The following is a 27,749-nucleotide window of genomic DNA, read 5'->3' as shown; positions in this document are numbered from 1 at the left end:
CTGAGAATCCGGTACATATAAGTAATGAAATACTATTCAGCTATAAAGGAAAACAATCACAAAACTTGTCAGAAAAAATTAATGTGTACCAGGCTTTCTCTTTCTGGCTACCAACCAGCTCTGAAATCAGGACACGGAGACTTAAAATCAGTTATGAATGCTCAGCCTTATCTTAGCTCTTATTTTAATCTGTTTTTCTTTATCTCTGTTTTGCCTCAGGGTTTTTTTTTTCTTTTCCCTTACTTTCCTGCTGTCTCTACGTCTGGCTGGCCTGGTTTCTGGCCCCAGGCTCTCCCTTTTGTCTCCCCTGGTCTCTTCTCTCTGCAGCTTTCTCTCATTCTATTTATTCTCTGCCCTGGCAGCCCCACCTATCCCTCTCCTGCCTAGCTATTGGCAGTTTTTTTATTAGACCAATCTTACATGGGCAAGGTGAACCAAATGCAACACATCCTTACAACATTAAACACATGCAGCATAAACAAAGGTAACACACCTCTACATGGCTAAGGTAATATTCTGGAGCATTAACAAACATAACACATCTTTGCCCAGTTAAAATGATATTCCACAACATGAATGGACTTAGAATACATAATTAAGCAAGGCCACCATCTTGGGAGGAAAATGTTCTCCTTCATTTGTGGGTCCTAGCCTATGGCTACATGTGTCTAAGTAAACATGTACATGAGGGCATAACATGTTATAGAACAAGAATAGGTAAATTACCACAGCTAATGGGCTTATCAGGAGTTCACACGTACACTTTGTGAAACACAAGTCTTTAGTTGGGCATTGGCTACATATGATTTCATGAAGTGCTATTGATCTTACTGTGAGACCCGAATTTTAGGTTATGTTTTCATTGACTATTTTTGTTGTTGTTGTTGTTGTTGTTGTTGATGTGCATTGGCGTCTGTCTGTATGCATGTCAGTGTGAGGGTGTCAGATCCCCTGGAACTGTTACAGACAGCTGCGAGCTGCCATGTGGTTGCTGGAAATTGAACAAGGGTCCCCAGGAAGAGCAGCCAGTGCTTCCAACCACTGAGTCATCTCTCCAGCCCCTCATTGACTATCCTTCTAGAATGTAGTTCTAAATACTATTGAATATAGTGTACTTGAGTCTTTGAACAGGAATTCTAGCTATCCAGATTATAGAGGCAAAGTTTATACCAACTATGTTTAAAGTATCATTATTTTCAAAGCCCCGAAACTACCTGGGAATACTGATTTGTTCTTGAATTTCAAAAGTCAGAAATATGAGAACACAGAAAATTTCTTCGTATTTGGGTATTGTTTCTTTCTCTACTGTAATAATTCCATATTGTATCATTGCTGATGTATAAGCATGCTTTTAAAAAATGACTTAAACAACAAATAAATAAAAATCTCTTTAGGAGGTAGTTATGGAAAACAGTTAAAGAGTTAGAGAGATGTCTAAGAGCACACTGTAGAGGACTGGAATTCGGATACCAGGACCCAGGACCCTCAAGGTAGCTCCTAAGATCGGTAACTCCGGTGCCAAGGTATCTGGCACGTTCTACTGGCCTCCATCGGTACCAGGCATGCACATAGGTATAGCGCACATATATACACTTAGGCAAAACACTCATACACGAAAAACCAACCTAAAAACTATTTTTAGGAAAAGAATTCAAATGCTGTGTGATTGAAAACCCACCAAACCATCGCATGAATCCCAGTGGGATTTCAATCAAAGAATCAAGCGTAAAAATCGTGTGCAGTTGAGATAGTAAATGTGTAGCCCGTGCCTTCCCGCTCCCAGGGTCCTCGGTGTTGTTCCTAATTTCTGGCTGGCTTTTTTGTCTGCGGGTTAGAGGGTAAAGACATTACACGGGGAAGAAAACACAGACACGAAAAGGTCCCACGTGGGTGCACTTTTAATGGGGGAGGGGTAACAACGGCAGGTACACAGGCAGGGAAAGAGAAGGAAAAAGGGGTCGGGGTCGTAGCACCCTCGCTTGTTAACGAGGAATGCAAAGGCTTCTGGGAAATGTGTCCGTGGTCCAGAGGAACTCTGGGAGCTGTAGTTCCGCAAAGGAACAACACTCCCGGGCGTTAGGGGATGCCCACACCAGGCTGCAAGCATGCCCGTGCACCGTCCCCGGATGAGAAAACACCCTACAGCCTCCACACCAGCTCCACCCCAGGACAAAAACAGGAAGCTGAGAAGCTAGGGGTGGGGAGTGGAGGGGGTGGGGTGTTATCGGGAGGATCTGAGCAGGCGTACTGGCTGCACCTCGCGTTTCCCCCTGAGATAATTATCATAGTCGGTCTTTACGAAAGTGGGAGTGGGGCGTGACAGGGCGTCTACGATCAGAAGTCACGAGTTTAAGGCTAGACAGCCCGGGACTTTCCAAGCGGCTTGCTCCCAGAGAAGGCGGGGTGTTGCGGAGGGGCGGGGTTTATAGAAAGGGGCGGGACGTCGCGGAAGGGGTGGGGCTTCGCGGAGGGGGCCACGCTGCTCTGGGATCCTCTCCGACTCCACAGCGCCGCTGGAGGAGGCCGGGGGGGATGCGAGCCACTGGTCTGTCTTCCCGACACCATGCTCGCTCTCCTAGGCTCGGCGGCCCTGGTGCTGGTGGCCGGGGCGCCTTGGGTGCTGCCTGCAGCCGCAGGTGAGCCGAGGGGCCTGGGCGAGGGCTGGGCGGCAGGGAGGGAGAGCCCTGGCCGGCTGGCCTTGGCCGCTAGCTGGGCGTGGGTGGCGCTGATCCAGTCACCCTCCCGACGGAAGCGGCTCCTGCGCCCCTGATCAGCCTGGGGACGCTGTCCTGGGCCCAAACCTCGGGCCGGATGGCGGTGGGAGACCAGACAGCCGCAGAAACTCGCTCTCCCAGCCTAGAGCGGTTTGTCCCGGCCGCAGCGTTGAGTGAGATGAGAGTCTCCTTACGGGCCAGCCGAGGTTGCAGCAGGCTACCAAAACAATAACAAGCAAGCCAGGAAACCGCCGGGCTAGTTTGTTGCATCAGGAGAGCGGTGACTTCTCTGTGGGGAGAGGGGGGGGGGTAGATAAGAGCGATCTTTTCATAGTGGCCTAAGCACCTCGAGGAAGACAGCCCGGCCTGCTAGCCAGGACTCCTGGGGTTTTGTGAGGCTGCTAGTAAGTCCCGATTCCTCTTAGAAATCGGTACACCTGGGAGATATGGGACACCCCAAGTCTCACCCTGCAGATAGCACCCAGTCCTGGAAATTCGTGCAAGTGGCCCGATGCAGCCCCAGGTGATGTTTTGAAGCCCTTGGTCTTGGAAAGCTTCACGATCGTGTTTACTTCAGTATAAAAGGGAACCCCTCCCTATTTTCATGTAAAATGGACATTGAGGAGGGTGTACATTAAAAAATTAATTTTAGCCAGTTGTCCCAGCACTGGAGAGACTGAGGCGGGGGTTGAGGTGAGAGGATAATGGTGAGAATGTGTGTGTCTCAGAAGAACTGACCTCAAACTGGACTAAAGCATAATTTACAGGGGCATTTACTGGACTCGCCACTAAGTCTTTTAAAGGGGTAAACTAAACTTTCAGCGCTGCCATTCCACAGATGAGGAAACTGAGGCACTGAGACATTAACTAGCTCACCTAACAGTGTGGACCAGTTACTGACTGAATCGAAAATCATACTTTGTGAGTCTATTCCTGGGAGGCTTGTGGCTTAACTACGCTGGGCTGTTGTTTTGATGTGTGCGTGTGTGCACAGTGTGCTGCTGTGTGCTCCTGAAACGGGAGGTCAGAGGTCACTGTCAGGTGCTGTGCTCTGGTGCTATCCACCTTTTCTGGACAGGGTCTCTGAACGTGGAGCTGGATAATATATTGGTCACTCATCAAGCACCAGGCACCCTCCTGCTGTCATCTGCTGGGCCCTGGGATGACTGGCGCATGCTGCCACGCCCAGCTGGAGGCGAACTCAGTTCCTTGTGTGTAGCGCAAATTCTGGTTGGTCTTTATAATAAAAACCGAGAGTCAGATATTAGGGGGTGAAAGCTGAAAGATCAGAGAAGCTGAGCAGCCAGCCACTAGGTCTTACCTCTACAATGCTCAGAAGGAAATGGGTATCCCATCTCTACAAGTCCTTAGACTAAATGCTATGAACTCCTGTCTCCTCCCGCCGTATATCCCCCTCTATGCCCAGCCATATCCCTGTATGTCTCCACCTCCCTAGAGCTGGCATCAGAGGCGTGCGTGTATCTCCCAAGTACTGGGATGAAGGGTGTGAGCCACCACAGCCTGGCTCTGATTCTCTTTTGGACTTATCTTGTGTAGTCCAGGATGGCCTTGAACTCTCAGAGATCTGTCTGCCTCTGCCTCCTGAGTGCTGGAATTAAAACTGTGTGCCCCCAGTGCCTTGCCTCTGTGGCTCATGAGTGGCTCGCTCTGATCTTCAAGCAAGCTTTATTTGATAGATCACAAATAACACTACACTCATGCTTGCACGGCCAGCACGTTTGTCAGCTGAGCTGTTTCCCTGCACCCTCATGTTTGGGTTTATTAAGACAGGCTCTCACTATGTAGCCTGGCTGGCTTTGAACTTGAACGCTCTTGCCTCTGCTGCTTGAGGACTGGGATTACTGGCATGTGCTACCGCGCCAAGCCAGAGCTGGGTTGTTTTGAGATGGGTCTCACTGTATGGCCTTGGCAGAACTGGAACTCATAGAGATCAACCTACCTCTGCCTCTAGAGTGCTGGGATTAATGTTGGTCCTTAGACCAAATGTCAAAAAAACAAAATTAATTAAATTAAATCATGCTTTGTATCCTAGTAAAGGAGAGCATCGCATGCCCCCAGGACTCTAGTCCTTTCTTATATATTGTTTGCAATACACAATAATGCAAGGACCTCAGGTGTGCCTGATGTATCTTGTGACCAAAGTCATGGGATGGCTGCGATGTTTTCCTCGAGGATTCCTCAAGGTCACGGTACTCCTGAAACCTCAGCTGTTCCTCTTATATCTGCCTGGTTCAGTGACTCTACTGAGTTCCTACACCACCCATTCACTTAGGAGTTGGTCACCCAAGTACCAAAATACCTCTACCGTTGGGCTCTTTCAGTTAGCACTAGGAAGATGCATCCTCCCTGGCTATACCTCATCAGATCTCCACTTCCTCTCGGGCTTACATTCATTTCGATTAAAATATTATGAACTGGGGTCTAGAGAGATGACTCAGCAGTTTAGAATATTGGCTGTTCTTTCAGAGGACCCAAGTTCAGTCCAGCACCCATGTGGCGGCATTCAAACACCTGTAACTCCAGGTCTAGGTAGATCTGATGCCTTTTCTGACCAGACAAGGACATGGTGTACATGCAGACAAAGTACTCCTACATATAAATATGAAAACAAATATTATGAACAGAATATTATAACTGCTACAAATGCTATTGGATCCTTTGTTAATCTCATATGCCCAGTTACTGCCCTTCCTGCACAGAATCTGTAAATTCCAACAAATGGGATGGGGCCCAAGTTAAGAAGATAAGGATAGCAGGATAGATGCAGGTTAGGGATGAAGTTCAAAGGCTCTGATGGGGTCCTGGAAATGTAGTTCCTAGCATATGCCAGACCACGACTTTAATCCCCAACACTGAGAAAGTTAATACTGAGAGTGGAGAGACTTGATAGATACCTCCCCCCGACAGGTAAAAAGAAAAAAGAATCAGAAAATGTTTTCTCCAGTATCTCCTCATGTAATCTAACTATAATCTGTAAACTTCTGGGTTAGAAGCGTGTCAGGATAGGACATGATAGCCTTGCGGCAGACATTTTCAAAATAGGAAATAACAGTGGAACCAGATATGAAAAGATTAAAAATTACAGCCTAGGAACTGGAGTCCATACTCTCTCATGTACCAGCACTCCCATTTCCTCACTCTTTCAAATTCACGGTCTCTTTTCCTGTAACTGTGTGTGTGTGTTCGTATGTATTCCTAAATGTGTAATTAACACCCTTCTTAATCTGTATAATGTTTCCTGCGTATGTGTTTTCAGGCTGACCATTTGATACTGGACATCCAATGATTGACGTGCTCACTGCATTCCCGGTTGCCCGTACTTCTTCGTTTTGTTTCTCTAGGACAGAGGCCTCCTGAGCTTTTCCCTTCCACATTAGCATGTCTGATGCTCGGCTAGGTCATGTTAGGCAGTCATGTTGGGGAGCCGTCATGGATGTAGCCTCTGGCATTTCTAGGAGACACAGTCAATTCCCTGTTTCCCTGGCTCATAACGCTCCCTCTTCCCCAGCAGTCCCTGAGCCTTAAGTACAACTTGGGACTCCACGACTTTGCATTTTGACCAGTTGTATTTTTCTGTTATGCTCTCCCTCTGTTGCACAGAGAACTACACTTCCCTGGGGGTGTAAGGACAAACATTTAAAACAGAGTTAGGGATTATGATGGTTTATGACATTTGTAGGTTCTCTGCCAAGATCCATGACTTCACTGGGCCTGAGCAGCTGACGAAGTTTCCAGTGCCAGGAAGGGTTTCTGTCTTGTTAAGCAGATCTGAAGTTCAGTTGGTGAAGCCATTGGTGACTGCCAGTGTGTGTGTGCCCCTATTGCACCCAGAGGGTTAGTGTACATGCTGGTGTGGTGAGCCATTGGTGACCGCCAGTGTGTGTGTGCCTATTGCACCCAGAGGGTTAGTGTACATGCTGGTGTGGTGAGCCATTGGTGACCACCAGTGTGTGTGTGCCTATTGCACCCAGAGGGTTAGTGTACATGCTGGTGTGGTGAGCCATTGGTGACCGCCAGTGTGTGTGTGCCTATTGCACCCAGAGGGTTAGTGTACATGCTGGTGTGGTGAGCCATTGGTGACCGCCAGTGTGTGTGTGCCTATTGCACCCAGAGGGTTAGTGTACATGCTGGTGTGGTGAGCCATTGGTGACCGCCAGTGTGTGTGTGCCTATTGCACCCAGAGGGTTAGTGTACATGCTGGTGTGGTGAGCCATTGGTGACCGCCAGTGTGTGTGTGCCTATTGCACCCAGAGGGTTAGTGTACATGCTGGTGTGGTGAGCCATTGGTGACCGCCAGTGTGTGTGTGCCTATTGCACCCAGAGGGTTAGTGTACATGCTGGTGTGGTGAGCCATTGGTGACCGCCAGTGTGTGTGTGCCTATTGCACCCAGAGGGTTAGTATACATGCTGGTGTGGTGAGCCATTGGTGACCGCCAGTGTGTGTGTGCCCCTATTGCACCCAGAGGGTTAGTGTACATGCTGATGTGGTGGTGGCTCTTAGACATCACAGCTAAAAAAAATGAAATGAATGCAATCAGTCGTGTTATTGATGTGAATAATAACAATTTATAGAATATTTTTATATAAATAATCATTTTGTTGTTTGTTGGCTTTCTAGGTGAAGATCTGGAACCTCCTGGGGATATAGACGTCTATATTATAGATGACAGCTTTACCCTAAAGTGGAGCCGCAATGAAGAGTCAGTGAACAATGTGACTTTCTCAGCAGAATATCAAACGTAAGTGACTAACTGGCTTGCTGGAATGATACGGGGCATTATTGTAATTGTTTTGTTGTTGTTGTTTTGTTGGGGTTTTTTTTAGGGTTTTTTTTTTTTTTTTTTTTGAGACTGGGTTTCTCTGTAGCTTTGGAGACTGTCTTGGAACTCTCTGTAGACCTGGCTGGCCTCGAACTCACAGAGATCCACCTGCCTCTGCCTCCCAAGTGCTGGGATTAAAGGTGTGCACCACCACTGCCTGGATCCATGATTTCTTTTTAATGTGGGAAGCATTCATTTTCATCATAGAGTTCTACTTCCCATCACATTTGTGACTATCTCAGTGGAGGCCGAGCTGAGCTGAAGGGCTGGTGAGATGGCTCAGCGGGCAGAAGTGCATGCTGCCAAGCTTGAGAGACTAAGTGGATTTCCAGGACCTGCGTGGAAGGAAAGAACCAGTTCCTGCAAGTTGTCCTCTGACCCCCACTCATGTGCCGTGGTGTGTTTGCACAGACACATGCGCACGCACGCACAAACAAACAAACAAAATAAAGAAGACGTTTCTTGAGGTCTGTGGTTGAGAGTAGTACACATCCTCTCCCATCCCTTCTCTGCATGGATGTCACATATTCATTCACTAAATGTGTTATGGTGTCTGAACTGTCTTGACATGTGCAGAGACCCCGGAAGGCATGCTGGGTCCTGGAACAGCCTTTCACAGCCTTCTGGAGTCAGTTTTCCTTTCATTACCGTCATACACAAAGGTTTCACTTTTTAAAAATTAGGCTAATTTATGTGCATGACTATTCTGCCTCTGTGTGTGTGTGTGTGTGTGTGTGTGTGTGTGTGTGTGTGTGTACCGTGTGCATGCCTGGTGCCTGTGGAGGCCAGAAGAGAGCACGGGACTCCCAGGAACTGTAGTTAGGGAAGGTTGTGAACCATGTGGGTGCTGGGGACCTAACAGGCCCTCTGCAAGAGCAGTGAGTGCTGCTACCCACTGAGCCGCCTCTCCAGCCCTAGATTAAATACAGTTCATATGCATGAGTGTTTCAGACCCTGCATTTCCATAGACTGAATGCTTTCGTCAGTGCCTCTTTCTCAGCACTGACTTTCTGCCTCCCATTTGCCAGGGCGATCAACAGAGGACCTCTAAGGCAGGCCTAAGGGGGGCCCAGCTCAGGAGGTGCTGCCCTCCATCTCCTGCTCAGTGTGGGGTCCCCGACTGCACCCCTTTATCCCTGTGTAGGATGGAGTCAGCAGTGAAGGAAGGTGTCAGGACCCCAGTGCTTCCCCCACCACTGCACTGTGTTTCCTTCCACGTGTTACTAAGACAGTGACCCAGAGATTCCTAACTGTGTCTGTGTGCACAGGCAGGTTGTCTCTCTAGCGGGTTCCCGTACATTCCGTTTTGAGTTTTGATACCATTTGTTCTTTGCCTTAGGTTGGGTTCTTCACCCAGCAGCTGGCTTAGGTGTAGTGGGGATCTTGCCAGACGCCTTTAAAGTTACCCATAAGAAAGAGCAGACGGCCAGAGTCTCACGCAAGCACTATTATCCCAGACCCAGTTCACGGTCATCTGTGCCCTCTGTCCTGGCAGGTGCATCATCCTCACCCTGTAGCGCTGCTGGCCTTGCAAGCAGTCCCCTTGCAGAGACCTACACACTAACAGCAGTGGGGCGGAGTTGTGCAGCCTGAGTCTGCCCTCCACTGCTGTCAGTGTCTGCGTTGTCCCTGTGGTGTTAATGGAGGTGACAGCTGTGACAGCTGTGGTAGTGATTTATCATCCGAGTCAGGGCTGTTCTGAGAGTGAAAGGAAGCGTGGTTCTAAAGGAGCTGTCCAGGTACTCCGGGGAGGAGGAGGAGTTTAGCTCTAAAGTCTGTCTGAGCACAGAGTGAGTGGTTTTGTATTAAGTACTCTGTGGTGCTAGGGAGATGCCTCAGCAGTTCGGGGCACTCCTGGGGACCCGTCGCCAGGTCAGGCCACTCACAGCCGTCTGTAACTCCAGCTCAGGCGATGTCTGTGGGTCCTGTATTCTCACGTACATACCTACATACTTAAATAAAAAAAATGTTTTAAATAAAATAAAAATAATTTATGTAAGCAAAGCCTGAAGTGCCCAGAGGGTGATGGGAGTGGTGAGCTGGGGTGTGAGCAGACCTGGCCTACTCCGTGTCTACTGTGTGTTCCTCACCATGTGGACAGGCAGCACTGATGATAGACAGAACGAGTGAGCCCTTCAGTCTCTGCATCTAGAACACACACTGCCTAAACATCACTGTCACTATGTCTCAAATGACCTGTCTGCAGGCAGAGTGGCTCACGCCTAGGATCCCAGCACTCAGGGGGCAGAGGCTGGAGGATAGCAATGACAGGCGATCCTGGGCTATGCTGTGTGTTCCGAGCCACCCTGGAATACCGAGGGAGACACTGTCTCTAAGGAAACCAATCGGAAAGACTGTGATCTACATCATGTGTGATAGTCACTATTTAACACGTACTTCCTGAATGCCTCCTTGGTCAGGAGACTGAATTTAGGAATGAGTCTTGGGTCAGTTAGATAGCCATGTTTCAAATTGTATTCTGCTGTAGTTGTGAGTATGATAAAGTGTTTTTTAAGAAAATATGAAACTCGCTCCCACTGTGAGGAGCTCCCTTGAATGCAGTAGCCATCCACTGACAGATGAGCTCTATCTGCAGGAACACGGAAGGACACAGATAACGAATCGTGCTGGGTTAAGAGGACAGTGGGGCGAGTTTCATATTCACGCAGTCAGTCGTTGTCAGTCACGCTAAGCTCAGGGTGTTGCACGCGCTAGGCCAGCACTGACCACTGAGCAACACCCCTCACCACATTTTTTATTATTTAATTTTTCTTATTTTTGTTTGTTTGTTTAGATGTTTATTTGTGGAGTCTTACTATATAGCCTAGAATGATTTCAAACTTAACTGTGTAGCCCAGGCTAGCATCAAAGGTTCAATCCCCCTGTCTCAGCCTTCCCAGTGCTAGGATTCTAAACATGGATCACCATCCCCAGCCATGCCCCATTTTAAGACTATTAATACAAGTCGCCTAAAATTGTCTGATTGGACATTTCTGCTGGAATCCATTTGTTTACATTGACATACCAAGGCTTTGCTTCTGGTGTGGTAATAGAAGTAAGGAGACTGGGGCTCTAGAGAGGGCTTGGCAGCTCTCTGGCCTTGCAGAGAACCCAACTCAGGTGCTCAGCACAGGTGAGACAGCTCACAACACCTAGAACCCCAGCTTTAGCTGTTCCCCACAATAACGTGCACATGCCCACACATAGACACATGTGCACATAATTCTAGAAGAAGTCTTTGAAGAATTAAAGACCCCAGGAAACAGAGTGATTGGTTTGAGATAGGGCCAAGGAAAACATGCCACACAGTACTGAGTCTATCCTAGGATAGGCAGTCTGTTTGCCGAGGGTCAGAAGGCAGTCATCATCTGTAAAGGGAGGACCACACTTCTTTTCCCAGCCACCCAGACCCAAATAATCACACAGAAACGATATTAATTACAACACTGCTTGGCCAGTGGCTCAGGCGTATTCTAGCTAGCTCTTGCATCTTAAATTAACCCATTTCTATTAGTCTGTGTATTGCCACGTGGCCATGGCATTACTTCATTTTCTACATGTCTTGTTTCCTTGGGGACTGCCTGGCATCTGTTTGCCTCTGCCTACTCTCTCTATATATCTCTGTTTGGATTTTCCTCCTGGCTTTATTCTACCAAGCCATTGGCCAAAACAGCTTCTTTATTAACCAGTAGTAATAAAACATAGCCATAGCATATGGAAGGGAATCCCACATCGATTATCAGACCAATTACCAAGCTTCCATAAGGAAGTTGAAGTCCAGAGACACAGGTCCAGAAGTCACACCGCTGTCCTAGGCCGGCCACATCTGCTCTGTCTCATGGATCTTTTGTTTCTGGTTTCTTGAAATGCTGATGTAAGCACTCAGAGAACTGACGTGAAAGCCTTGTTAAAAATTGACCAAATGGCCAGGTGATGGTGGCCAGGTGATGGTGGCAGGTGATGGTGGCATTCCAGAGGCAGAGGCAGAGAGATCTCCAGGTTTGAGGCCAGCCTGGTCTACAGAGTGAGTTCCAGGACAACCAAGGCTACATAGAGAAACCTGTCTCAAAACCCAGCAATAACAAAAGTTAAATATCTGACTTATTCCACGTAGTGCCGTAGCTCATATGTATCAGAAAGGTGTCAAAGGGTAACCAGGTAAGTGTTAGCAGGACATTATCCCAAAGGAAATATTGTTTTAAGAATAATTTCCATTTTATTTTTCCCAGATGTTTTTCTTCTGTCGTTAATGAAGCCACCTCTTTGGTGGACTTTGGTGGAGGTCCTAGGGCAGCACCAAGAGGCCTGTGTCCAGGCTTCCCAAGTAGATCCGACCACCTAGCTCTATGGCTCAGCTCACATAGTAACCCAGCGTGGGAAGCTGGAAAGCACATGACCTTTGAAGGCATCTGCTTTAGAAACGTCCCTGTCCCTGACGGCAGCAGCCTCTGCTGTTCCAAATGACAAGCTTCTTAGTGTGCTTGTCCTTGGGCACCTCCTGGGCGCACTTTGCCCGTGGCCTTTTTCTACAGCTGTTGTTAATTTGTTGGTATTGTTTCTGACCCTTCCCTTCTGCTCACATGCTCGGCACACGGTGACGCTCAGCATGGGAAGTAAGTTAAGCGAACTACGACGGTGCATAGGACACGTCTCTGCAGCTTCTGTGTGGACGTGAGCTCATTCAGTCTTTTTTCTCAATTAAAAGAGACGAGATGGAGAACTGGTTAAAGATGCCCGAGTGTCAACACATTATGGGGACTGAATGCGAATTCTCCTTACGGGATGCAAATATTTTCACCTACATGAAGTTTCGTGTGAGAGCTGAGAAAGGAAAGCACACTTCTTCGTGGAATGAGGTCGAGCAGTTCATTCCATTTCAGAGAGGTGAGAAGGCATCGCTGGCCGCCTCGTTCCCTAATAAGTGTCACCAGAGAAGTCCTCGGCCTGGTGCCGCTCCTTCCCGCTGGTGTTAGTGGCTCTCTGGGTGTGGTCACCAGGAGCCTTTTAGTATTCCTAAAGTCACTGCTCCCTAGTAATCCAGAGACTTTATTGCCTCATTCATTTTGATATTTTGATTGTCTGTATAAGAGAATTTTGAAAGGAGGGTAGACACACGGCGAGAACCTACTGGCTGCGGATGTGGGTCTGTGCTGGTTAGTTCACAGGGTAATGAGATGTTTTTAATGTAGGTTTTTTAAAATCACGCCTTTAAGTTCTTGGTTTTGGAAATTACTTTTGTAACAATGTGTCTGATAATTTTATCTTTGTGAATCCGCATTTTGTAATTTTGTCTACTTTCATGGGCAATATGCTGAGTGTCAGAGTCCATAGCCAGTGTAAACAAATCTTCAACAGCTTCCGTGATTTCTACGGCAGCGCAAAGAGATCTAGAGACCAGAATTCAAGATGCACTGCCCTGTCCCCATCTTAAGGCCTGGCCTGTGTCCACTGTCATTTCCTCCCATTTCCTTCTCATCACTGTCTGTTCACTTCCTTGCTTCTCACATGTTGTCACCTCTGCAGATGGCAGTGGCCGCCTCTTCTCCCGGGTGCACTCCCGGTCCTCAGGCTGGGTGCGTCTGAGCACAGCGTGCACAGGGCTCCAGTCCCTCAAAGCTCTCTCCCAGCTCCCCCGGAACTGCTCGCTCCTGAGTCTCCTGGTGTCCTGTTGTCTCTCTAGGAGATGTCAAGCTTGGGCTGTAGCCGGCCTTAGTCATTGGACCTGCTGTTGACTCCCAGCATTCCATTCCCTGCCCCAGGCTCCCTCTGAGCATTAGACTGGTGTCCCCTTCTCCATCCAGTGTCTGCCGAGATGGCAAAGCCGTCTCACGGTGAAAATGGTCGAGCACAGCTCTCAGTCTCACGCACAGCCCTTCCTGCAGCCCTCGCCATCTCAGGGAATGACATCGGCTGGTAATTTGCTTGACCCTAGACTCATTTTGATCCTTTTCTACATTTTATGCCTCACAAATGTCACGTGAGGATGTCTGAAACGTCCCTTTTTGCCTTTTTACTGAGGCCTTTGTTGTCTTCTCTTGACTTCTTTCTGACCTCCCTGCTTCCTATCCCTTGGCCAGGCTGATGATACCAGAACCTGAATGGGATTTGGCTCTTGGCCATCCTCAACCCCCAGTGTCTTCTTAAATTGTTACCACTTCCTTCTGCACAGCTTCCAACCAGATGTCTGACTCCTCCTGAGTCCTCTCACGCACTCTGTGCCCTCAGTGTCCCGTCTTAGAGAGTTCACATGTGGTCCCCGGTCCTGGGCTGCCGTTCTGCCATCTGCACAGCTCGGTGCTTTGTTCCGGCTTCTGCTCGGAGGTTTCGGAGCGGCTGGCTTTCCTATGTGTGCCCTTCCTGTTCTTCACGTGTTTGTCTGCAGCGCCTGCGTGCAGACCTTGGTTTAGGGTTGTTCTTGCCATGTCCTCCCAAAGCGTCAGACCCATGAGGGCTGTCCTCTTTCTTACCTCCAGGCAGATGCTTGTCATGAACATTTTAGAGGGGTCTCTGAAGTTCTGTAATTGTTCTCTGCTGTCAACAGCTCACATTGGCCCCCCGGGAGTACGTTTGGAAGCTGAAGACAAAGCTATATCAGTCCACATCTCTCAACCGGGAGAAGGTGGGAAGATGTGGGCAACCGAAACTTACAACTTCATGTACCAGATAGTGTTCTGGCAGAAGTCTTCAGGTGTGACCGTAAGTGTCTCTTGACCCCGATTCCATGTGAGAGAGAAGGCGCTGAGTGAATTCTAAAATTTGACTCTTTATTTTTTATCTTTTTTGTAGCAAAATGTTACAACTAAGTATTGCATAGAAAAGATTTTAAAACTGTCACCAGAGACTACTTACTGTTTAAAAGTTGAAGCCATACATCTGTACCTCAGGAAGCAGAGCAACTTCAGTGAAGTGCAGTGTATAAACACCACAAGTAAGCGTGAACTCTTGACCTTAGGTCAGTAACCCACTACAGACAGCATGGAATTTGCACGTCTTACATGATGGAGTTGAATGAAGGTTTAATAATTATTAAAACAGAGCATTGGTGGGGGCGTGTGATTGAACACTTGTCCAGCACACACACACAGAAGGAAGGGAGGGTAATAGCACTTACAGAATCAAGTCATTTACTTAGTAATTTTTGTCTCAATAATAATAAATTCTACTTAAAAGTTAAAATTTTATAGTATCATAAATGCTTCTTTACTTGCCTGCAATCCCTCATGCAGTTGCTAGCAGAATAGTTGGTATCCAAAGCCTCTACAGATGAAATGCCCACAGTGCTGGCACTGCCAAGCTTACCAGAAATTAGGTCAGGGGTGGGAACTGGGCTTGTTCGTGGTTTTAACTGGAAATTTAGGATGTTTTGTCTCTTAAAATCAGACAGGATAAATACGGTTCTGTCGCACTAGTTTAAAGGCTGGAGAGATGGCTCAGAGGTTAAGAGCCCTGGCTGCTCTTCCAGAGGTCCTGAGTTCAATTCCCAGCAACCACATGGTGGCTCACAGCCATCTATAGTGAGATTTGGTGCCCTCTTCTGGTGTACATACTTACATTCAGGCAGAACATAATTTTTTTTTTTTAAAAAAAAAGTGTTATAAAGAAATGTATGTTTAATGGATTCTTTGACTTCTAGAGGCAAATCGATTGCCTGTGCCAGAAAACCTAGAAGTGGATGCCCAGGGTGAGCGCTATGTTCTCAGCTGGGACTATGCATCTCCAGACGTGAGCTTCAGAGCAGAGTGGCTCCCGTAAGTCCCTTTCCTACCTGTTCTTTACCCAGTGTGCTTCGATGTCCATTCACGCTGCCTCTGTGTGCCGCTGACCGCACACAGAATGACTGACTGAGAGTGGGTGAGGTGCTCTGGGAAGCCGCTAGTCTTATTATAGGCTCCCTTATTGTAGGTCTCAAGGGGGCATGGTGGCTTGTGATAGAACAAGACACCCAGTGGCCGGGCCTGGCCCCGTACACATCCCAGCCCATATACAGATGCACACACCATACTCATCCACGTGTGCACACTCGCCGGCTCACACACAAAGTGACAGGACACCCGGTGGCTGGGCCTGGCCCCGTACACATCCCAGCCCATATACAGATGCACACACCATACTCATCCACGTGTACGCACTCGCCAGCTCACACACAAAGGAAAGAGAAGTAATGTCGCCAAGGAGGGTGACTTCATCTGAAACCCGCCTTGCTCCTGCGGTTGTGGGCAGAAGCCCTGTCTTGAAGCTGTAGAACTCAAGGCCTCATCTCAGAGGACATTAGGAGGGGACTGTGACCTCTACACCTGGGTTAAGGGTTCATCTCAAAGGTCATGTCCACAAAGGAGATGTGCCGTTCCTTTAACTCGGAATGGTGGATGGACCCTTAAGCTAAATCTTCAGAAGCCCTCCTCCTGCCAAACAATGTAGCCTGACAGAAAAGCGAAGCAGCCACCATCTTTTCAGCTCTTGCCCACACTGGAGGGATTGTAGGAAGTGTATGGTATTGGGGGTGAGGGGGCAGAAGCCTTGAGGGTGTCCGAGAAGAGCAGAACAGACATTTGGACAAGGAGAAGTGACTTAAGAAAACAAAAAGACTTGGCACTGGCCGCCTATCTCAGAAATCTTTGGGCCATTGGCAATTTTGGTCTGTGAGGGGAGGTGGCCTGGGGTCTGTTTGGCTATATGTGACTGGATTCTATGTGGGGCCCTGTGCTCAGGTGGCAGAATGCCTAAGGAAGGCACCTAGGAGGTTTGCAGTCCTGGCCTTCAGTTGAGATGCTTCGAGCTCTAGTGTCTTGGCCAGTAGATTTTCTTCTCCAGCCTCAGGGAGGGACTCCCCCTTGATGGGATGCGCTCTGTAAGGGACGCCATGGAAAAGTTATGGCACTTTTGCTGGGGTGTTGTCCAGAAGGGAAAGTCCCTATTTGTAGTGTTGGCAGGACTTTGTGGCAGAAATGTTTCCATCATGTCCACTTTGAAGCTACCAGCTTGAAGTCTTTGAATGTGGACCTGGGAAGACACGCATGCACATGCATGGTGAAGTAGTGTGGTTTAGCATGTGAGAGTCAGAAGTAGCTTCAAGAAAAGATGACTGGGCTCTCTTACTTGTGGTTACTATTGTGATGCATCACTGTGAGCAAAAGCAGTTGGAGAAGGAAAGGGTTTACGTAGCTCTCTTCCATATCATAGTCTAACATGAGGGAAGTCAGGGCAGGAGCCTGGAGGCAGGAGCTGATGCCAAGGCCATGGAGGGGTGCTGCTTACTGGCTTGCTCCTCGGGGCTTTCCTATCAAACCTATGACCACCAGCCAGGGGTGTCCATACCCACAGTGGGCTGGGGCTGCCCCCCCACCCCGTATCAGTAACTAATAAGATGCCCTACAGGCTTGCCTACTTACAGCCTGTGTATCCTGGAGGCCTCTGCTCAGTTGAGATTCCCTTCTTGCGGATGACTATAGCCTGTACCAAGTTCACAAAAGACAAGGGATGCTTTGAATATTTTTAGTAAGTTTTTATTTCTGAATTTTATATCAGCCTTTTAATAATGATTTGTTTAAAAGACATGTACTTGGAAGCGATGACTTAGCCGAGAAAGCGTTTACCATATAAGCACAAGCCGGAGTTGAGGTTCAGGTGTGGCAGCCCCTGGGAGTCAGACAGGGTTCTGGGGCAAGCTGGCTAGCTGGACCTTCCAGATCAGCACGTTGCAAGCTGGGTGAAATACCCTGCCTCAGGAAAGGGGAGAGCAACCAAGACACCCTGCGTCAGTTTAAGGCCTACATAAACTCACGCTGCTCCCCCCACGCACGTGTACCTCCACATACGCACTCACATGCACACACACACAGAGGAACAGCTTGCACACTCTGGAGCATCCTCGGCTCTCCTTTGTTAGGACCAGTGTCTCCTCCATTGTCCCATGAGTTTCCTAAATGGGGAAGCTGTCCCTGGGACCATAGCGCTGACTACAGTGTCTGACGTATTGTAAATCCTTAGTACGTGTTTACTGAGTTCATGATTGACTTTTACCTTCTGTTCTGTTCTTTCAAAGGCGCTATTTAAAAAGTGTTCCTGAAGGATGTTCAGGTCAATGGAGACCAGTGCCTGCCTGTGCAAATGTCCAGACTCCACGCTGTGTCTTTCCTCAAAACACCACCCACACGAATACGTTCTTCCTCCGGGTACAAGCCTCAGATGGAAACAACACATCTTTCTGGTCTGAAGAGAAACTTATTGATTCCCAAGAATACAGTAAGCCATGTTTTTCTGAGACGACATCTGACACTATAGCCCAGGCCGGCCTGGGACTCAGTGTAGCCCAGGCCGGCCTGGGACTCAGTGTAGCCCAGGCTGGCTTCAAACTCATGGCAGTTCTCCTGCCTGAGCTCCTGAGAGCTGAGGTTACCGGTGTGGTTTGTGCATGCCTTACCTCAGTTTTTTCACTTGAGACTGTAATTTCCTCATTTAGTTTAAGTTTGTAAGAATTGTTCTAAGGTGTCTAATTCTTCGTTTTTCTGTACGTCTTCCCAGCTGCCATTCGTCCTCCAACCGTTGCCATCACTCCCACTGGGAAATCTCTGCTTGTCAATGTGAGCTGTCAGGACAGTTCCAACAAGTGTCACGGACTAAATTACGAAATAATTTTTTGGGAAATCTCTTCAAACACTAAGGTAAAAGCCTACACAGTAAACTTTGTGACTTAAACCTCATAACTGTGGCTTGGGAAAGAAACCGAGCAGGGAGGGAGAGAGACTGAGACGTATGTCGTGGCTTTAAGATGTGTGCATGGGGGGTCTTGTAGACATTTATGACTGCAGCTGTGTGCGGTAGAGTCGGTATTAGCCTTTCCATGTTTCTGCAGGACAGTTATGGGCTGCCTGCATCTGGGTCCTGCTTTATTTGTGTGATTGCATGTGTGCGTGTGTGTATGTGTGTGTGTGCATGTATGTGAGTGTGTGTGTAAGTACATGTGTGCATGAGCATGTGTGTTAGTACGTGTGTGCGCGTGTGTGTGAGCATGTGTGTGAGTGCATGTGTGTGTGTTAGTGACCATGTGTGTGAGTGCATGCGTGTGTGTGTGTGTGTGTGTGTAGCAGGCTTTCTTGGACCACCAGCCCCTAAATAATGACAGGAGACTTATTATGAACTATGCATGCCCAGCCTTAGCTTCGGCTTGTTTCTAGCTAACTTTTTTTTTTTTAACTTAACCCATTTCATTTCATCTGTGTGCTGCCCCAAGGCTCGTTTCTCTCGTCTGTGTACTGTCCATCCTGCTTCCTCTGTGTCTGGACAGCTGACCCTAGGCTGCCTGGCCCCCCTTTTCTTTCTGCCCGCCAGCCCTGCCTATCCCTCCTCTGCCTTGCTATTGGCCATTGTTCCTTTTATTAGCTCAGTCAGGTGCCCTGGGCAGGCAAGGTGAGAGAGCCACACACCTCTACCTAGTTCAGCAAATGCTGCAGAAACAAGCACAGCACATCTCGACCTAATTAAACAAATATTCTATCCCACAGTATGCATGTGTGTGTGTGCATGCACGTGTTTACAATTGCCTGTTTATTATGTGTGTATCCAAGGGCACATGTGAACTTCTAGGACAGATTGTGGAAGTGATTCCACCTAATACCTCCCAGAGGTTAAACTGGTGATCAGGCTTCTCAGGAAACCCTTTGACCCACTGGGCCCTCTTGCCAGCCCTCTACTTTGCTCTTGAAATATAACTTGAGTCTATTGCTATGGCATTAGAACCATTTTACCATGATTCCCAGCACTGTCCTAAACTAAGGTTCCTTTATAAGAATGACATTTGTGCCTGGGAATTCCTTGTGGTAAAGCCGCCCTTACTTCAGTGGATACGGAACATCACAGTTTCTACTGGGTGTCCATAGCACTCCCTCAGAGGTATGTCAACCAAATATCTCCAGATGTTGTCACATGTCCTCAGCTGGCAGCTCAGTGGAGACAGAGAGCTTTGTGGACCTCAGGAGAGAAAGCCTCCAGAGGTCAGCTTAAGTTGTGTGAGAGCACCAGCTAACACCCTTCTTACGGAGGAGTAACGGGATGGACTTCAGTGCTGCTCTGAGCCAGTCATTCGGCAGAGCCCGCCCAGCCCATGCCCTGAGCCCCGGTGGAATTCCAGTCAAAGAATCAAGCATAACAGTCTGGGACAGCTGAGACAGTGAATGTTGTCTCTTCATGTTTGGTTGGAATGTAAACAAATCCCAAAGCTCGGTCTGCTTCCCCTCCAGCTGTCTGCCTGCGCTAACTGTAGTGTCATTTAACTCCGAGAATTAGCTTCAGCGTCGCCAGTCCAGCAGACATTATACTGAACTTTTATGTAGGTCTCTTCTTCTCCGAAGCACTGGCAGCCCTAGCAACTCGATGTCAGCAAGCGTTTGTCAGGTCTGAAATGAGGCGGCAACTGAAGCACCTGGCACAGACTCGGGCCGCCTTAGTGGCCGTGCTGACCCAAGCAGCCGCTCGTTGTCCGACTTGTGCTGAGGTCTTATATGACCTGCCCCGTCTTTTTTCCAAAAACAGTATTTGCAGTTAGTTTGCGCGTCAGATACTGGTGAGCTCTGCTCACTGATGCTGAAGGCTGAGTGCACATGCGCAGAACAGAAGCCCAGGCGTGCCTGATGGCGTGGTGTGTGCTGCACGGGCTCTGGGACACAGAGGATGAGACTGGTGGACCAGGCCTTAGAGGGAACTACCCCAGCCAGTTTGTGGCTTGGTGTTGAAATGGCTTTGTTACCCAGCACGGTTGTAGCATTGGCTGACCAGTGCAAACAGCAATGACAGGTTCTCCCTCAAGGATCGGGAAATAAGGTCCCAGTGACAGGACTTCACCAGCAGTGCAGCTTGCCTGGTGATTTACTGGGAACAGCGGCCGCTGGAGCCCTTACTCTTAACTGTCCCCACCGGTATGCGGCAGTGGCAGTTAGGATGAAATTGCCTGAGGGAGGCATCATATGCTTTTTTTGGTGACAGATTTTTAACTCTGATTTGGTTATAATGGGTAACTTAAAGCATTTATATTGCTTTGCTACATACCGGCTAGGTGTTTGGAAGAGACCAGTCATGAAGAGAAAAGAAATACAGAAAATGCATATTCCCTGTCAGATTTTATGAAGCGACTGAGTTTCATCACGAATTTTATTATTCTTATAGAAAAAAGTGGTGCAGAGTAGCCCGGAGTTCACCATCATGAACCTGCCGCCGCTGACTGTGTACTGCGTGGAAGCGAGAGTGTACCCCTTTGCCTCGGAGCACAAGAGCAGCAACTTCAGTAACAGGGTGTGTGAGAAAACAAGGGCAGGTGAGCATCTTCTACATGTTTTCAATGGAGCTCGGGTTGATAAAGTGCTGCATTGGGATTGGTGGAGAATTCCATCTTTGCTTCCAGTGGTAGAGAATGTCCTTCCTCAGCCACAGGAATGGAAAGTGAGCCCAGTGAGTCCTCCGGGGCCAGGGACACTCTGTCTCCCAGTTCGTGTTTCCTGTCACTCTGTTTCACTCAGTCCTTGCTCACACGGTGCTCACACGGTGATAACCGCCTTCAGTCCCTGCTCGCTGTCAGACAGCCAGATCACTCACTGGGAGTGCTCCCGTTTTCTGGTCTTTAATAACCTGTGAGAATGGACGTTCTCGTGGAGGTTTTCATGTGTTCGGGCCTCATTCTCCTTTGTATTTTAGTTCCTGGAGGCGACTGGCTTAGCCACCAAACGCTGTGACTGTACAGGTGCGGGGGACCCAGCGGACGAGACTGCTCTGTTCGTATGGTTCTCCTGTTGATCGCAGGGTTGTTTCTCAGGGCGGCCGTCAAGTGTGACTGCCACTGCCCACAGCGGTGTGTTGAGTGCTCCCAAAGGTTCTCAGGGCACTCGTTCCTCTCCTCTGACTGTCTTATGTGCTTACACGCACGTCCTCGTGTGTTTCAGGGAATTCTCCTGTAATCTGGGCCGTGACTGGACTTGGCATTCTGTTTTTTTGTGCCCTGGTCTTTTATGCTGGGAAGAGCATCCTGAAAGACCTCAGCCGTGTCTTTTCATCACCCAAGCCTCCCCCAAGTATCCATGAGGTAAGTGTCTCTTCTCGTCACCAGCCAGGAATTAGGAAGCAAGCATTGGATTCAGCAGATAATCTGTCCAGAAAGTATTCTGGGCTGATGTGCTTTTTTTTTCTTCAGAATTCTGGTGATGTTGGAAGCCTGGTATGATAGTGCATGCCTGTAAAACTCAGGAAGCTAAGACAGGAGGATTGCAATGAGTTTGAGGCCAGCGTGAGCTGAGTAGTCCGATTCTATCTGCAAATACAAGACAGGAGGTTTTCAAAGCTCCAGGCCAGCTAGAGCTACAGAGAGACCCCAGCACAAAGCAAGCTGTCGTCAGCTTTCACCTCAGCTCTTAGGAGGCAGGTGGATCTCTGAATTCAGGGTCAGGCAGGGCCATACAGTGAAACCCTGTCGGAAGGAAGGGAAGAGGAGGGGAGGGGAGGGGAGGGGAAGGGAAAGGAAAGGAAAGAAGGAAGGGAGGGAGGGAGGAAGGGGAAAGGAAAGGAAAGGAAAGAAGGAAGGGAGGGAGGAAGGGGAAAGGAAAGGAAGGGAGGAAAGAAGGGAGGGAGGAAGGGGAAAGGAAGGGAGGAAGGAAGGGAGGAAGGAAAAGGAAAGGAAAGAAGGAAGGGAGGGAGGAAGGAAGGAAAGGAAAATGTTTAGAAACAATGGCTTACTGAGTACTTGCTGCATTCTGGTTCCAAATGAGTACATGTAAGTGTGTAGCAACAAAAGTGAAAGTGGACAGCGGATAATAACAGAACCATCAGGTTGGCACTAACAGCATCCCCAGGAAATCACCAGAGAAGCCCTGATACCCTCGCAGTCTTCCTGGAGTCGGCACAGGACGTTCTCTCCAGGAGTGAGATTTCTGACTTCCTGTTCCCAGCACAGCCACCTCATGCCAGGGGATGGACACTGGAGATGCGCGAGCATGTGCAAGGCTACCTTATTCCCATAGTCAGCGGTCAGTGGCATCTGACCGTTTGCTAGAGAAACGTATGTTACAGTCGGAATAATGACTTGTCCCTGGGTTTGTCTTTCCACTTCCTCTCTGTGTGGTTTTCCACATCGTATGAGAAACACTGTTACCCTGTTATCCATCTGTCTTCACCTGGTCCCCTGGGTGAGGTCAGGGTAAACCTGAAACCACTGAGTGGCTCAGGACTCCTGTGAGGTTAGCACCTGCAGTCACAGCACTGAGTGAGGAAGGGTTCGTCCTACACCCTGGGACCCAGAGGATGAGCCATTCGCTCAAGGCAGGGCAAGCTGGCCTTGAGAGGTCAGGCTTTGGATAAAGAGCTCCAGGGACCCTTGCAAGTCTGTACCAGGATTCCCCGGTGCCTGAGTTGTAACGATGCCCTCAGAGCTTGGCACCCAGCCTCCTGCATGTTGGCCTTTTCAATCCCCCTTGGTGCTCTGCCAGTGGCTCCTTACCAGCCAGACCACCAGGAAGATGTTCACGTCTCCCTTGTGCTTTCGAGTACCAGCGAGCTGGATGCTGCTCCCTCAAAATCCAGTGCCCGCCCCTGCCCCAGCCTTTGACAGACAGTGTCTGTCCAAGCGTTCTCAGACTTGCCCAAAATATGCCGTACACGCATGACTGGGTTTAGCTAATCTGTTGGAATGCACATGCCAAAAGGTAGGTCTGCTAACGTCGGGCATAGGAAAGCAAAGACATTAGAGCTAGAACATCAGTCTTTGTTTTAAACAACCTGTGTTCCCTTCCTTCTTCATCCTTAGCTTTTCTCTGAGCCGCCTTCGAAAATCCTTCTGCTTTTGACTCCTGAGGAGCACACCGAGAGGTGCTTCATCATCGAGAGCGCAAACCTGGTTACTGTAGCAGAAGAAAACCATGCGCCTGAGGAAGATCACAGAAAGTACAGTTTCCAGACCAGCCAGGACTCGGGGAACTACTCTAACGAAGAGGAAGGTACCGGGAGTGAGAGCAGCCAAGGGCTCAGGCCATAGGACTGAGTCTGCCCGCAGTGGGCTCTTTCAGAGTTCCATGTGGGAAGGCCAAGGAACACACCTTTGTCCTCCTGGGACTTGAGAGAGGGCGGCTGCTCCTTGGGAAAGGAGGAGCATCTTCAGAGCCCAGGCGTGCAGATGCGGCAGCTCTCCGCCGCTGATGTGGAGGGGCAGGGTCTGGAGTGATGGACCTTCGTCTGTGAGGAGACAGGCCTCACTGAAGGTGGCCGCCCATTTCTGCTGCCGGCTGAAGTCCCGGGGTGCTGTCTTGTGCCACAGCGGTGGCCCGTTGCTGCGTATGCCATCTGGTGTTCTCCCACTGTTCATTTTCTAGAAGAAATCCAGAACATTCGGCTTTTTACTACTGCCGTAGCCCCTAAGGTGTCTCAAAGGTGCTATTGTCTGCACTGGCACTTCCTAACCCCTGACTTGCCACAGCAGTGGCGTCTGACTAGAACTCAGAGGGTAACTCTCCAAGCCGAGGAGTTGGCGTTAAATAGTGGATAGGCAGTCTAGCGCTTGTAGGAGCAGAAGATGCCGGCAGCAGACGGAAGTGAAATCATTCCGGAAGGAGTAAGCTGGAGCACCATTGACAGCCCATGCCGGCGTCTGTATGTAGCTTTTCTTTGTTCCTCTGTAAACCAGGCCGACCTCTCCCGTCCAGCAGTATTCAGGGACCCTGTCTCAGAATCCGTGTAGCTAAAGAAACAGTGTCAAATACTAAGGCGAAGGAAGAGTTGATTGTGTACCGCCGTCTGCAGGTGCCTGTAACTAACTTTACATTGCTGCTCATGAGTGTCTATTGTAGGCAGGTCATCTAACGGTCCCTGTTGTGTTCCTTTCCCAGAGCCTACGAATGTATGAGTATTTACAGACAGGGGTAGATACATGTACGTACATGTGTATAAAGTACAGAGCCCAGCAGGCTATGATACTTCAGACAACCTTGTATTTCTCCTGGGCCCTGGGGGCATGTGTTACCGAAGCCTCCCACCCCCAGTGTAGCCTCGTGTACCTGGCCTGCTTGGTTCCTTCGGTGTCTGTCTCCCCTCTCGTGCAAAAGCTTCACGCAGGGACCAAGTTCCCCACTGTGACCCAACCCCATCATAGTGTGGGTACTCGGCACAGACGTCTTGTCCTTTTGTTTATCTGCCTGAGTGTCTGCCACTGCCATGGTTTCACAGAACAAACACTGGAGCCAACACTCGGAGTTTTGGCAGGTGCTACTTTGAAGTTGGCTTCTGTGTGCCAGGGGTGCTGAGACAGAGCCCTCCAAAGACATTCCCAGCAGCAGGACACTGCGGACGGTGTCCGGTGGGCAGCAGCCCTGCACGTGGCGTCACGAGGTGAGCTGTGTAGCACTGTTGCCCTCTGGCTTCCCGGATCCAGACTGCTCACCTTTGCCAGTGTCGGTGTCACCTGTCCCTCCGTCTCACATATCCTGAGATCCCTTCTGCTTGGAGGGTGAACACAACTCGTGTTTGTCAGTTTCCTTCCTCACAGTGGAGGAAATAATAAATTTATCATCTTTATTCCTAAATGTCCTGTTACTTAATGATAGTGACAGACCCTATTGCCTCCAGGCTTTGATTGACAGTGCTCCTGCCTCAGCTCCCAAGTGCTCAGATCACTGGCTGTGGCCTGACTCTTCCTAGGTGAACATGAAGAAACGTCACCGCCCAAGATCAGGCACCAACAACAGAGCAAAGAGAGGGTGCCACCCAAGTCCGCGGTTCTCAGCCTGTTGCTCGCAACCCCACCCCTTTTCAGTCAGCGCTTTCATAGGGGTCTAATATGGGTTACCCTGGGTATCAGATGTTTAACTATGATTCATAACAGCAAAATTATAGTTATGAAACTGCAGTGAAATAATGTTACGGTTGGGGTCACCACACATGAGGAACTGTATTAAGGGGTCCCAGCGTTAGGAAGGTGGAGAACCAGTGCCCTGCAGCTCAGGTGAGGACTGGAAAGCTGTATCTCAGCGCCCCCTGTCGGACTCGCAGGCAGCTCTGCTGGGGGTCCCCTCTTCCTGAGCGACAGTTCCCTGCTTTCATCCCCTCAGCAAGGGCTCTCTGATCCCATGACTTCCTGAGCCTTGGAAGAGTTCTTCGCTTCCTAAATTTTGGAAGCTTCTCTCATCTCTCCAGTAGGGAATGTTTCAATTCATTACATCCAAAACTCACGCTGGGCAGTGGTGGTGCACAAGCACTCGAGAGGCAGGTGGATCTCTTGAATTCCAGGCCAGCCTGGTCTACAGAGTGAGTCCCAGGACAGCCAGGACTACACAGAGATATCCCAGCCCTCCCCTCTCCTCTGTGTCTGTGCTGCAGGTGAGTACACACTTGTGCATGAGTGTGAACACGCAGGTGTCACAAGTGTGGAGGTCTGAGTGTGACTTGAGATAGGATCTCCCTGTGGAGTGGAGAGGAAGCTCAGGATTCCGCCTGGGGTGGTTGAGCAGTGAGCTCTGGAGATCCGCCTGTCTGCCCCAGTGCTAGGGTTGAGGTAAACAGCAAAGCCTGGCTTTTCTGTTAGGTGTTCGTGGTGTGCGCCCAGTGCTCATGCCGACCAAGCCCTCGCCCAGTGAGCCGGCTCCCAGACCACTTTCCGCTTTTCTTACAGCTTTTCCCGGGCTTAGGATGATCACACAGTTACCAGTCCTGAGGGCAGCATAAATACATGTGTGTGGGGGTGATGGACTGGTTATATTAACAGGAGAACAGTATCTTCTCCATCTGCGAGAGCCCTACAAGTCCCCGCCCCGCCCCCTCAGCCTGCGTCTGCGAAGGAAATTCTGCAAGGAGATAATGATGGAAATGAAGAAGGACTTTGGCAGGGTTGATACCCTGGCTTTGGTGGGGAGGGGCAAATTGGGAAGAGGAGGGGAACTGAAAACACTGCCCCGTGGCTGCTAGCAGTTAGACGTTACTTACCGTGAACACACACACACACACACCCTAAGTTTTCTGGCTCCATCATGGAAGAAGAGGGGAGAGAGCAATTGTGTGCTCCTGACAGAAAGTGAAGACGTTGTTGTTGTTACTGTACGCCATCCCCAGTCTCATCGTGCTTGTTCGTATTCGAGGATTGACGTACACAGAGACAGCGCTGGTTTTGGTATGCAGGTCCAGCATCCTCTGCGCCATCTTCCCAAGAACTGCTCCACGTTCGCATGTCGAAGTCAGCTGCAGTTTTGTGTAGCGTGCTTCCTGGAAAGAGCGTCCATAGCATTGCACAGGACGTCTTCTTCCAAGGTGGGCCCGGAAATAAAGATCCGTTTCTTCTCCCCATCTTTTCACGGCTACTGTGGGAGACTTCAATGCTGACTTTTGGCAGCGAGTGTAAATACGTGGTCATGGAAAGTCCATGCATTGACGGCATTCGCCACTAGAGGGAGACAAGTCATCTGTGTGGGCCCAACTGGCTGCTATATAAGAAAAGGGTTGTTTATCCTCTGGTGTATGACGGTTTTTTTCTTGTGTGTTTGTTTGTTTGTGGACAGGGTTTCTTTGTAGGCCTGTTTATTTGCTTGCTTGCTTGCTTGCTTGCTTGTTTGTTTGTTTGTTTTGAGGCAGGGTTTCTTTGTAGGCCCGTTTATTTGCTTGCTTGTTTGTTTTGTTTGTTTGTTTGTTTGGAGGCAGGGTTTCTTTGTAGGCCTGGTGGTCTTGGACCTCACTCTGTAGAGCAGGCTGTCCTCAAACTCAGAGATCCACCTGCCTCTGCCTCCTGAGTGCTGGGATAAGGAGTGAGTGGGCCACCACTGTCGTGTGTTTGTTTCTTTGGTGGAGATGAGGTCTCACTGTGCAGTCCTGGCTGGCCCAGAATTGATTGTGTGGACCATGCTGGTCTGGCACTCAGATATCCTCCTAACCCTGAGTGCTAGGATTAAAGGGATGCCACACCAACCTTGCTTAGGGAAAAGATTCTTAAATGACTGTCATGATTGAAGGCAGTAGGTACCATGCAAAGTTGCCAGATGTAGTAAATAAAAATAGAGCACCCACCCAATTGAATTTCATTTAAATCTCATGTAAGTTTAGCCTGGATATGGGTGGGCTAGCCTTACCCTTATTCTTGTCCTGCATTGTTCTTAGTCCCCGTTACAAATGTTCCCGGTCACATATACCCTTAAGTCCTTCAGTTTCCAGCCTAGCAGGTTCCAGGGCCAAAAATCTTCTGCTA

General features: G+C 49.1%; 1 protein-coding gene across 1 annotated transcript; it reads left to right on the top strand.

Annotated features, from left to right (window-relative positions):
* Nucleotides 1–2,466: 2,466 nt before the first annotated feature.
* Ifnar1 (interferon alpha and beta receptor subunit 1) lies at nt 2,467–25,099 on the top strand. Its single transcript, XM_041673049.1, has 11 exons — nt 2,467–2,636; nt 7,354–7,474; nt 12,261–12,439; nt 14,097–14,251; nt 14,342–14,483; nt 15,189–15,303; nt 17,598–17,797; nt 18,077–18,216; nt 20,714–20,861; nt 21,484–21,623; nt 23,337–25,099. The coding sequence occupies exons 1-11, from the start codon at nt 2,564–2,566 to the stop codon at nt 23,562–23,564; spliced, it is 1,641 nt and encodes a 546-aa protein (XP_041528983.1). The 5' UTR covers nt 2,467–2,563; the 3' UTR covers nt 23,565–25,099.
* The last annotated feature ends 2,650 nt before the right edge of the window (nt 25,100–27,749 follow it).

Source organism: Microtus oregoni, unplaced genomic scaffold, assembly GCF_018167655.1.
Source record: "Microtus oregoni isolate MIOR12 unplaced genomic scaffold, Mior012 000023F_ref0000262, whole genome shotgun sequence".
Classification (NCBI taxonomy): Eukaryota; Metazoa; Chordata; class Mammalia; order Rodentia; family Cricetidae; genus Microtus; species Microtus oregoni.
Note: the sequence above shows the minus strand (reverse complement) of the source record. Positions and strands in the feature narration are given on the sequence as shown.